Source organism: Miniopterus natalensis, chromosome 8, assembly GCF_054644295.1.
Source record: "Miniopterus natalensis isolate mMinNat1 chromosome 8, mMinNat1.hap1, whole genome shotgun sequence".
In the NCBI taxonomy this organism is placed as follows: domain Eukaryota; kingdom Metazoa; phylum Chordata; class Mammalia; order Chiroptera; family Miniopteridae; genus Miniopterus; species Miniopterus natalensis.
In genome coordinates, this window is record NC_142088.1 from 5,379,094 (window position 1) to 5,391,879 (window position 12,786).

Consider the following 12,786-nt stretch of genomic DNA (forward strand, 5'->3'; position numbering starts at 1 on the left):
TGAATTCATACTGTGATATTGTAATTGGCTGTTCTAGAAGGGGGTATTACTATTTTATGGAGATTTACTGTGAAGTATTTTGAGCATTAATAATTTATAAATGAGTATAATCAAATAGAGCCCCATTTTGGGAGGCTCCATATTGTTACTTTAAGGTACCATCTGGTTGCCTCCACCTGTTGTGATGAGCCAAGGATTGGAAAACTATCACCCATGGGCCAAATCCCAGCCTACTGTCTGTTTATAAATAAATTTGAGTGGAATATGCCATGCCTATTTATTTGTGTATTGTTTATACCTTTTTTTTGACGCATAGTATCTCCCACAAAGCTGAAAGTATTTACTGTGCTTTAAAGAAAATGTATTAAGACCTTGCTAGCCCTCTGGTATGGCTCAGTGGTTGAGCTCGATCTATGATCCAGGAGATCGCTGTTCGATTCCCAGTCAGGGCACATGCCTGAGTTGTGGGCTCGATCCCCAGCAGGGGTTGTACAGGAGGCAGTCGATCAATGACTCTCTCATCACCGATGTTTCTCTCTCTCTCTCCCTCATGCTTCCTCTCTCTGAAAGCAATAAAGATATATTTTAAAAAAAGACCGTAAGACCATGCTAAACAATAGGCAGTACCGTAATCATCAGTATTTTATAATATTGTAAGATAATATTTTTAACCATTCCTCAGAATGTCACACTAAAATAATTTTAGAAAAGGTAGAATCAGATCAGTGAGGGCATAATTGGATTTTTAGCCACTTTTATGATCCTCAGTTTCTAAGATGATTGGATATTGTTAACTTTTTGGCACTCTGACGTTGTGAGTTTACTTACTAAATTCTTCAGTTCATTGAAGGTGTTCCTAAGAACATGAAAAATGTAGAAGTAGATTTGGGTGACTATGAAAAGTTAGATGTGTTTCAAGACCAGAGAACAATTTATTTGAGTTTAGGAGACGGGGACTGCTGCCTCTGCAGAGGAATCAGCATTAGGCTGATGCTGGTCAATTTCTGTTGACAAAGAAAATGGATATTATTATTTTTGAGATATACTAGGGATACACTATGACATTTTTAATATGTTTTTATTGATTTCAGAGAGAGGAAGGGAGAGGGAAAGAGATAGAAACATCAGTGATGAGAAAGAGTCATTGATCGGCTGCCTCCTGCAGACTCTGTACTGGAGATTGAGCCCACAACCTGAGCATGTGCCCTTACCAGGAATCAAACCATGACCGCCTGGTTCATAGGTCAACGTTCAACCACTGAACCATGCTGGCCGGGCTCCTTGACTAGCTGACTCTTGTACATGCCCAGACTGGGAATCGAACCTGCAATCTTGATGTATCAGGATGACGATCTACCCAACTGAGCTAGCAGGCCAGGGCGATAATGTGTTTTTTTAAATATGATTTTTAAATTATAAAAAAAGTGTCAAGGAATATTGTCAGTTTTATAATTGAAGTAGAAATTGTGATTTAATTAAAACTATGAAAATAAGAAACTATGAAAATAAGAATGTGGAGAATCTGAATGACATATTGTTCTATGGATATTAAATTGTATACCCTGAATAAGGAACATCCTACCCTCACTTTAAAAAAATAACTATGAAGTGATTTGACAATTTTCTCAGTCTCAGTTCTTAAAAAAAAAAAAAAGAACTCTCAGGAATGTTGTTAGAAGTATAATAAAAAAACAAAAGCAATTCCTAGAAGTAAAATCTCTCTCATAAGAAACTCGTAGAATAAAGCAAAGTTTTAGTTTGCAGTGGAATAATATCTAGGAAAAATAAAAACTAATTCACTGTCTACCAAAATCTTACAAGGTTCAGTTTGGCTATCCCCAGAGAAAATATATACCTTGACAAAATATATATTCATTAGTAAAGTGAAGACTAAGACACGTGAAAGCCTAACAGAGCTTTTTAGTAGTTGATCTATTACTATTCTGTCATAGATTAGAACCTTAAAAATTAAAATGATATTATGGATTCAAGAAATATTTCCTTTCATTGAGAAGCTAATCATTGAGAAGCTAATTTCATATCTTCTTTCAAGAATCCATTATTGAATTCTTCTGGGAAAATGGAATTAAAAATAATGATACTAATACAAGAAACAGATCTAAATCTTGAAGAGATGGTATAACTTGTATGTTATGTTAAGAACTGTATGGCATCCTTACAGATTCAATTAGAATTTTTGTGTGAGATTTTCAGCGACTTATTTCTAAGCTTTTTTCAGATTTTGTTTAGAATGAAAGCCTTTAAAAAAATTTTTAAACAGAGTAAACATCTTTGGTATTAATGAAACTGTTATTAGAATATGTTCTCTGTGATATTTACATGATTTATGTGGATGTTGACTATGATTTACATAAGTTGCATCTGTTACAATAATATATCACCTCTATAACACTAGCTTTTCTGGTTATATCTTAATGCATGCCTCCTTTGTTTATGTAAATCTCATGTAACTATTGCCAGGGGTTAAAAGAAAATAACAATATAAAAATAAATCCTGTTTCTCATACAACGGTAAACCTACTTTGTCTCACCCTGTTGTATAACCCAATCATGTATCAATGATAAGAATCTTTTTAATGTCTTTGGAATACTTTGTTGTAAATTCTTTATCTCTTGGATTTGGTTTTGGGTGTACTTTCTATTAATTAGTGCTTTAAATTCTTAGTAAATAGCACTCTGTTGATTTCATGTAAGTTTATTTACTCTTTAGTTGCTGCTAATGATTTTCTGTGTAAAATCAGGTTGAGAATTGATTTCATCTGCTTCTGCATTTACTGCGCTAACCTGAATTATAATTGGGCATCAGTAACATTGTAGGATCACAGGTTGCCATTTCTGTAAACCTTTTAAGCTATTATAGTACATTGTATTAAAAGTAGTGTCTATTAAAAGTAGTGTTTTGATCTAAAATCCAGATTTGCTTTTTGTAAAAATTGAGCATATTTGAATGTCTACAGTAAAATTGCTGAAAATTGTATTATTGCTTAAGTTACTATAATATTGCTATGGAATTATTACAACTGGTAATGAAAAAAATCTTAACTTCTTATTCAGGGAGTTGGTTCTAAGAGGCAGTTTCTTTTGCCAGATAATTTGATAGAACAGTAATTTAATAATAGAAATACTTGGGTAAAGGGTAGGGTCAATAATGAAGAATTGGGAGGATTTTTTTTTAGAAAATGAAAAGTGTTTGACTTTCAGCATTGTATTTGCATCTCATTTTCCTGATAGATTTCTGTTTTGATTTTCTGCTGACAGGTCACATTTAGGGCAGGCAAAACATAAGGGATATAGCCCTCCTGAGAGTAGAAAATCTAATTCTAAGGCACCCAAAGTGCAATCTAATACTACTGAACTGTCAAGGGGACACCTTTCTAAAAGGTAAATCTTCACATGGCTTATACATTTTCAAAGCAGAATTATTTGCATATGAATCATTGCATCATATTAAAACTTGCCAGTTTATCCCAAAATGTTACGATATATGTTTTCATTATTCTCTGAGTGTAACTTTTGCATTAATAGTTAGTCCGTCAACTTTGCATTGATGTCACTGTAATGTGCCCTAGACAATGTATTTTCTTTTGCTTAGAGAGCTATGAGGTTCCCCTTTTTTAAATAAGCCATTACAGGCTTCTGAGATGCCATTTTTCCATTTTCCTTTGTTTTTTATTTTCAGAGCCATAGGTTAATGTTTTCTTAAATCTAATTGGTAAAGGAGTCTTTGGAATGGAATGTAACTATAAAGATTTAATGATACTACAATACAACAATTTCTAACCTTCATTTTGAAAGTGCTTGTTTATTTTAAGCTTGAATAAAGAAGTTGTGTTTGTAAATAGAGCATCAATATTCTAGTTTCAACTGATTCTGAAAAAGCATTCTTTTTCTTGTAATCTGAGTTCTTGTTCTGTGATGAGGAGTGTTAGTGTCAGTAAGCTTTGAGCTAAAGAATTAACCCAATCTTTTAATACTTTTTACCATCCAAAGTCATACTCACTTTTCCCCCCCAATTTTGAACCATTTGAAAAGCTATGTTTATTATTGGACTTACCAGAAAAACTTTGATACTTTTTTAAAGCACTTGTTTCCACAGATTTGAGAAGTCATTAAAATATTTATTATGATAGATTTAATGATGGCAGGCTGATATTAACTCTCTTCTTATCTAACCTCTTAGAAGCTGCAGTTCATCATCTGCTGTCATAGTTCCACAGCCAGAGGATCCAGACAGAGCCAATACTTCAGAAAGGCAAAAAACGGGGCAGGTGCCTAAGAAAGACAATTCTCGAGGAGTGAAACGCAGTGCTAGTCCAGACTACAACAGGACCAATTCTCCTAGCTCTGCAAAAAAACCAAAAGCACTTCAGCACACTGAATCTCCCTCAGAAACAAATAAGCCACATAGTAAGTCAAAGAAGAGACACTTAGACCAGGAGCAACAACTGAAATCTGCACAGTCGCCATCAACAAGCAAGGCTCACACCAGAAAGAGTGGGGCCTCTGGTAGCTCACGGAGTCAGAAGAGAAAGAGGACAGAGAGCTCCTGTGTAAAGGGTGGTTCTGTGTCGGAGTCACCTGGTGCCGAGGAGATACCTGCAAAACCTACCAAGCTGGCTTCAAAATCAGCCGCCTCAGCCAAAGCGGGGTGCAGCGCCATCACTGATTCTTCTTCTGCTGCCTCTACTTCCTCCTCCTCTTCTGCTGTGGCCTCGGCCTCCACTGTACCACCGGGTGCCAGGGTGAAACAAGGAAAGGACCAGAACAAGGCCAGGCGTTCCCGTTCAGCATCCAGTCCCAGTCCCAGAAGAAGTAGCAGGGAAAAGGAACAGAGTAAAACTGGTGGCTCTTCAAAATTTGATTGGGCTGCTCGTTTCAGCCCTAAAGTTAGCCTTCCTAAAACAAAACTGTCTCTTCCAGGGTCTTCTAAGTCAGAGACATCAAAACCTGGACCTTCTGGATTACAGGCCAAATTGGCAAGTAAGTTTACGGAAAGAGCCTCTTTTTTTTAATTAAAGTTTCTCTCGGTTTGTCAAAGTGATCATGCTTTCAAGGTAGTCAGGTGTTGTTTTTCAGTCTGAGCCAGTCTTAGATTTATTACTATACCTGTATCTACACAACAGTACATAATAATGGAGATCACATTTAGTTTTATGGAGACAAATATGAATGGTGGCTTATTAATAAACCGTAATGTTTTAGTGTCTGTATATTTATCTTTACAACATCTGCTACTTATTTTTTAATATCAGGTGGGGCATCAAGTTAGATTTTCTTCTAAAACCAGATACAAAATTATTCTAGTTATGAGTTGCTCTTGACCAGGCGCGGAGATCAAATGTGATTTTGTTTTGTTTTGTTTTCTGGTATTATACGTTCCTGATGTACAGAAATACTGAGTTACTAAGTTATTAGAAAAATGTACCCTAGTTTAATTAAACCTCATTCTTATGTAATAGTTTATGGCCTTTACGGAGTTTAGTCTAAAGGTGAATACTTATATTTCATGCCCTGACTCTGGATCCTAGGTAAATCGGAAAGAATATTGCCCTCTTGAAGCTTATAGCGGGGTAGAAAGAACTAATGTTTGAGAATAATATATTCAAGTAAAATCAAACTAGATGGGAGAAAGGGATCTTGAGGTACAGTCTTCCTCTTCCCCCCCCCCAAAAGTCTTCAGGAAGCCATATGTTCATTTCATTAGAACTCTTGATGAACCTTTTCAATTATGCAATTACTGTAATGCTAAAGTTTTTTGTTTGTTTCTTTTTTCTATTTGAGAAATCTGAAAAACACACATAGAGAATAATATAGCTCTTACCTAGTTACTTTTAGCATTTAATTTTTGTAATACTTAACCAGAAGCTTGATTTTTGAGCTATATTTGTCCTTTTGCACCCTCATAGAAAATTTCAGATCCACATTTTGATAGGCCTAGAACCTTTTCTTGGTTATTAGATTTTATGTAGTATCTACTAGTACTCTTTTCAAAGTTTAGCTAGCATTGAATCAGCCTAACCTAATATTGAATTGGAGCTAAATGCTAGCTAGCTCTGTTTAATTTGACCCTGCAATTTATAACTACTTTCAGTTGATTCATTATTAACTAAACTTTGACAAGAACAGTAGTAGACACTAAATAAAATCTTTTGTTTAACCTGTATCATAGGGCTCTTGTGAAGGTAACATCTTTTACTCTTAGATTGTAGAGTTTTGTTTTATTTCATATTTTAAATATGTAGTGCATCTGTATAAAACCATTTTAATTTGAAGGTATGGGATTGGATTAAGATCAAGATTGGTGTCTTGAAGTCAAAAAGAAGTAAGAGGCTGGGTTCAAAAGGGACAGCCAACTATCAGGCCTGCCAAGGTTTTGACAATTGTAGTTATCCGTCTTCTCTTTTATACCTCTTCCCCTCTCTGCTTTTAAGTAGAAGAAGCATGTGCGCCTGTGTTTTGTGTGTGTGTGTGTATGTCTGTGTATGTTCCTGTCCTCATTGTGGTATCGTTGTTATCTCCACAGCCAGTGGGCCAGGTTGAGTTTGCAGCACGTTTCATGGGATTCACTCCTCACCTTTCTGCCCTCCAGTCTGCCTCACTTGAAGAGCTCATCTTTTTCAACTCTTATTTCTAGGAGGGTCCAGGCCTGGCTGAGAGCAGATTGTTGTTGAGTGTCATGTGCTCAGTTCTTCTCAGTGACCAGCTTTTGTTTTTTAGAGAGAACTCCCTTAACATGATTTTTAAAGGAAGCTCAACCCTGCCAGTGGCTGATCAGTGGCATTTCCTTGGTTGTGAAATTGCTCTTAGTTAGGAAGCACCGACTTTTGACACTGCCCCTGCACCATAATAAAACCAGTCTAGATAGTCTACAAAACAAACTCTACACTTGGTCACCAGCTGACTTGGTAGTTTAAAAATCTGCACATGTTCTGTGGTCACAAATAAAGCTTTTACATTATCACTGTCACTGTCCTAGTTCTGAGCTCTAATTATAGCCTAAGCTGTTGAAACAAGAGAAGGGAACCAGTATTTGTTTAGCATCTAATAAGTGCCATGTATTTTACATAGGCAGTCATGATTAATTTTAAAAAATAGTGCTTGGTGATAGTTATTAAGAAAATTTATTCCAAGGAGGTGAAATAAGTTGCCCGAGTTACATCTTATAAGTGGCAGAGTTAGGATCCGAAGGTGGGGGAACGTGTGACTTTGAAGCTGTTGCTTTCTTTCCTCTGCCACTTATTTTTCACCCATGTTCGTTCTCCTTGTTTTACTGGTGCAACATCTTTGGATCATTAAGGGATGTTAAGATCCTGGAGGAGACAAGATTTTACCTGATTCTTTACTGGTCTTGATTAATCTTTAGGGATGAATACTGTGTGAACCAGGGATTCATATCATCCTATTCACTCCCTATTTGCTTCTTTGCAAATAAGTGAAAAACATTTTTAAATAAAATAATAGGAAGTATTTAATGTGCTTACAAGTGCCTGACAAGTTGTAAATGCTTTACATGAATCCTCTCCTTTACTTCTCATCTGCCCTGTGTGGCAGGTACTATTATTCCTATCTTACGGGTAAGGAAACTCGGGGTCATTGGTCAGGTTACCTAGCCAGAGCCACAGAACTAAGAAGTGATGGAGCCAAGAGTTAAGCCCAGGCCATCTGAATAGGACTCAGAGGATTGAGTAGACTGAGTGAGCTAAATCTAGGAAGGTTTCCTGAAGTCACGTAGGCAGAGTGAATTTTAGACATGATTAAATGTGGCACAGCAGGAAAGAGTTAATGTAAGAAACAGTACTGCAAGAGAATTGGTAGTACTTGGTAATTTTATGTAAGAATATAGGGGCAAAGTACAGTATCTTAGGGGAATCTCTGGGTTTCAAGTAATGGTATTTTGGAGAGAGTGCTCTTAATATAGAGCTGAAAAACCTGGATTTAAACCCTAGTTCTGCCATTTCATCACCTGGTGAATATGGGAAAGTTTGTAGCCTTGTCATTGTAAATTGGGCACAATAGCTATCTGAGGAATAAATAAATATGTGAGCAGACTTAGCAGAGTGCTTAGTACATAAGTCAATCACTAGATATAGGGTGCACAGCTAAATTTGAGTATTTTAAAAGAGAAAATATATTCAGAGTAGCATTTTGAGAATGAAGGATCGATAAATACTAGCCATTTGTCAGTTTAAAATGTCTCTAACCTTAGATTTGGATGACCCTGGTTTTGAAGTTCTGTTATTTCCTTATAGTTTTGTGAGGTTGGGCAAATCATTGGCAACCTAATCTCTAATCTTATTTTGCAAAATGGTAATATTCATTCTTGTGAAGCATAAATAAGACAATGTATGTGAAAACAGTTTTGTAAAATTAAAGCACCATATAAATATATAATGATGCATTGAGAGTTGTTGCTATATATTTGAAGGGCTTTTCTATGCATCAGGATTTTTTTTCTTAAAACATTAATCCAGGAGATAGAATTAGATTCAGTGGGTAGAAGTTGAGAAACAGATTTCTGATTACTATATCTCAGGGAAACAAAATCTCTAAATTATCTAAAAAGTGGAGTGGGCCTACATTTTGTGAAATTGAAAGCATTCCAGATTGGGTAGATTGTTTTCTTCAACTTTTAAGGATCCGTGAACCTGTTAATTAGATTGTGACGTTTCCCCTGGTAAAGGCTCATTCTAAGATACGATTGGTCAGTAAAGCTTCATAGTACAGCAGATTTTTTCCAAATTGTAGGAATAATAGTATTCACATGATGCTTTGTGAAACCCACTTCCTCATGGTCAAATATCGTTCAAGGCTATTCAGGTTAGAAGTCTTACAGTAACTTCTGCTTAACCCAGTGTTTTATAAATTTATTAGAAACACCTGTATTACCTTGGGAACTAGCAGTGGTCCTTGGGACACACTTTTTGTTAGGACACTTAAGTAGGAAGACCTTTCCTGCTGTGCTGTTTCAGGCAGCCTTTATAGACTGATGAACACTTCCCGAGGGAGGAACTAGGGCTGCCAGGAGAGCTAGTGAAAGAGCTACATTTGTGATGGGCTCCCTGAAGCCTGTGGCTTGCCAGCTGCAGCCTATCAAAATAACTCTGGGACAAAGGTCGTCTTGTATCAATTGGTAGAAGTCTTAAGGTAATACACCAGAAAGGATAATGTTAATGTGACAGCTTTTAATGTGCATTAGGAAATTATTCTTGCTATGTGTTGTTTATCAGTCATTCTTAAAAACTAGCATAAATGTAAAACCAGTGGGGCAATGTAATGATACAAATGATATTTAGAAATATTTTTATAATGTTTCTCTTTTTTCATATTATTCTTTTTTGTTTCTTTTTAATAACTTCTTAAATATACTTTGCTAATCTTAATCTACCTTTTTAAATTAAGCTAATTTTGAGTTAATTTGACTTTCAAAGTGTATATGTCTGAATAGTAAGTAGATAATGGATGGCATAGAAATATAGGAAACAGTTTGTGATTAAATTTGGGTAATTATTTTTTTTACAGAAAAATTTAAAGGTGTTATATTTCCAGTTTGATGTGTCTATTTGTAGATCTAGTTTGCTCTCCATTATTGACAGTGGATATCATGTGCACATTATTAATAACATAGTTAGCAGCAGTTACCAGCTTATTTGCAGCTTGAGTTTCAAACTTGTCTGGTGACCTGGAGTCAGCCTGTGGCCATTATTAGAACTAGACAAGAACCAGGCAGATGCTGATTCTGGGAAGGTAATTCTGCTTGGATTAGGACTCTTTCCGTCAGCCTGAGACATGGTGCTTTGTGCCTTTAGCATAGAGGGGGTAAATGAGAATGAGTTGAGCAAGAGAAAAGAATTTAAAAGTTAAACTCTTGGTTTCACCTAATTGTGTCTTGTAGGGTCATCCCAACTGAGTTTATAAACTTGAATTATCTTTTAGTCTTTTGAGGTGTTGGGTAAGAAGCTTAAAGGGGAGAAGGTTGAGTATTAAAAGTTTTCTATATTATAAGGGAGCTGTTAAAGTTATTTAGACTTAAAACCTTAATAGTTCTAATATGCAACTGCGTTGAAAAATTACCAACAATGATTTCTAAAATATTTAAATTTTAGAAAATTGGTTGCCAGATTAAAAAAAAAGGTTAATATGTATTTTTGTATGCCAGGTTAGAATAAGATTTGTTATTAAAAAACAGCAGTCTTCTGCTACCTTGCCTTTCCCTATAGCTAATTATTTTGGTACTTATTTTATTGTCATTAAATTATGTGCTCAGATGTCTACTTGATATTTTTCCAGTGTGAACACTCTTGCATGTCTTTCATGGAAGATTTACACCACCTCTTCACCCACCAAACACATACTATACATACTTCTCGTTTTTCCAGTTATGATTGGTGCTCAATGTTCGCATGGATACATAAATGCTATTTAGAGCCATGTAGCAACTTTTCCTTTCTTACACACTTTTGTTTTTCCTGAATTTAATAATTTTGTTTATTATTTCCTTTTTATGAACCCAGTACTCAGCCTCAAACTCTGCTACTAATTGTCTAAATCTTTTCTCAAGCTGCCTACATGCATGTGTTTCAGTTTCCTGAAGAAAAGCAGCCTTTAGATGGCTGCTTTTTTATGCCTGGTTACACTGATTTTTAGCCTCAGGATTTTCTTCAGTCTTCCCTGTTTCCAGAGTCCACATCATCTTTCTGGGTTTACTGTTCTGTTTGGTGGAACATATCTTCCACTTGCTTTTTAAAAAGAAGTGCTGTGAGAATGTAAATAGCTTTTTAATTTTTCCAGATTTTGAATGTCTGAAAATAACCTTGATACTTGCTTGACCAGGTGAATATGGAATTCTGGGTTGGAAATAATTTTCCTTCAGAACTTTGAAGAATTACATTATTATCTTTTAGCTTTCCATAACTATAGACATTCTGATTCCTGATCTGTTGTATATGTAACTCTGTTTTCCTGGAAGCTTGCAGATCTTTACCTCCATTGTTTAGAAATGTCATGATACTGTCATAGCTGTGGGCTTGTTTTCATTCCTTGTTGGGGTGACTGGTAGTCCCATTTTCCCTGGGGTTCTGGGACATTCTCCGAGACTCAGGACTTTCAGCCTTAAAACTACAATAATCCTAGGCAGACCAGGATGATTGGCCACCTAACTGTTTCTTTTTTTCTCTCTTTGGATCTATTATTTTTGTATTTATTTGTTAATTCTCACCTGAGGATATTTTTTTCATTGATTTTTAGAAAGAGAAGAACGTAGGGAGGGAGAGGGGAAAGAGAAACACTGATGTGAGGGAGACACATCGATTGGTTGCCTCCCGCACACTCCGTTACCTGGGCTGGGGATCAAACCTGCAATCCAGGTATGTGCCCTTCACCGAGAATTGAACTGGTGACCCTATTGTGCACGGGCTGATGCTTTAACCACTGAGCAACACCAGCCAGGGCAGGATCTATTATTTTTGGTGACTGTCCTCTTTAGAAGGTTCTGATCTTAACTTGCTTTATTTTTTCTACTTTCTAATAGATTTCATCAACAACTTACTGCAGACTTTCTATTGATAAATCTTTCCATGTTTGCTATTTCATTTTCAGGAGGTTATTTTGTTCTCATTTTCTTTTTTATTATGGATGCATTTCTTCTTTGAGGACATTATGAGAGAATTTACCTTTCCTGCACAGTCCTCTTACATAGTTCTTTTGTGGGGTGGGTTAGTTAGGTTAGGTTTGGTTTGTTTTGGGCCAGAATTTTCCTCAGATTCTGGTAATTCCTGGTTGTTTGCTCATACTCAGTGTAGGGGAATCCAAAGTCTAATTTGTAAGCTCTGAGCATGTAGATAAGATTTGGATGGGCTATTCGTTTTGAAATTTCCTCTATCATTATTTTTAGATCTTTTTTTCTTTGGCTGCTAAAATTCCACAGGGAAGATGCTCTCAGACTTCTGCCTGGAGGTGAAGGCCTAACCTGTAGAGTTCTGAGCTATAGAAGAGACCTAGAAAAGAGGCCATATGTCACCCAATGTGTCTTTTCATATTCCCTCCATCCCCCCTCATTTGTGTCATGGTGCACCTATTTGCAACTGTGCACTTTAATTGAAAATTTTTTATTTTGTATTTTCTAAGGAATAAAGGTATTATGTTTTGCTGCCTCACGAGAAGAACAGTTACACAGCTGTGCAAGTGGGGGAGGGGATTTGGGGATCTGACTGCTTCATAAACAGCCTATGAACCAATCTGCAGTGTTTTTTTTGTTTAGTTTTTTTAAAAAATATGTCTTTATTGATTTCCTAGAGAGGAAAGGAGAGGGAGGGAGAGAGAGAGAAAGAAATACCAGTGATGAGAGTCATTAATTGGCTGCCTCCTGCACACCCCCCACTGGGGATCGAGCCACAACCCGAGCATGTGCCCTGACCGGGAATCGAACCTCAGTTTCCTGGATTATAGGTCAGTGCTCAGCCACCAAGCCATGCTGGCCGGGCTAATCCTCAGTTTTAACTACAAAGTCTGTCCAGAGTACCTGGTACCATCAATTCCTGAACCTTTGTGGGATTCTGAGTGTCATTCTAATTGGTAGTTTATCTCCATTTTCCACAGTCAGTTTTTTGGACCATCCAGAGCATTCAGCACTGGCATTTCTGTTTTTCATCTTCTACAACTGTGATGTGATAATTGTCTCTCCCATGCTTCAGATTCTTTTACTGCTATTTTAGTGGAGTTCCATGGGAGGACAGAAGTGATCCTTGTGTTCAATTTTCTGTCTTGACT

General features: G+C 36.4%; 1 protein-coding gene across 14 annotated transcripts in view; it reads left to right on the plus strand.

Annotated features, from left to right (window-relative positions):
• The window catches only part of TRIP12 (thyroid hormone receptor interactor 12), a 123,442-nt gene that overhangs the window by 41,396 nt on the left and 69,260 nt on the right, over positions 1-12,786 (plus strand). For 7 of the 14 annotated variants that reach the window (XM_087819528.1, XM_087819531.1, XM_087819533.1 and 4 more), the window contains exons 3-4: positions 3,280-3,402; positions 4,202-5,001. In XM_087819528.1, the coding sequence (XP_087675654.1) occupies positions 3,280-3,402; positions 4,202-5,001 (923 nt within the window). The remainder of the gene's footprint in view (positions 1-3,279; positions 3,403-4,201; positions 5,002-12,786) is intronic. The other 7 variants (XM_087819537.1, XM_087819538.1, XM_087819539.1 and 4 more) reach the window with 2 other exon arrangements.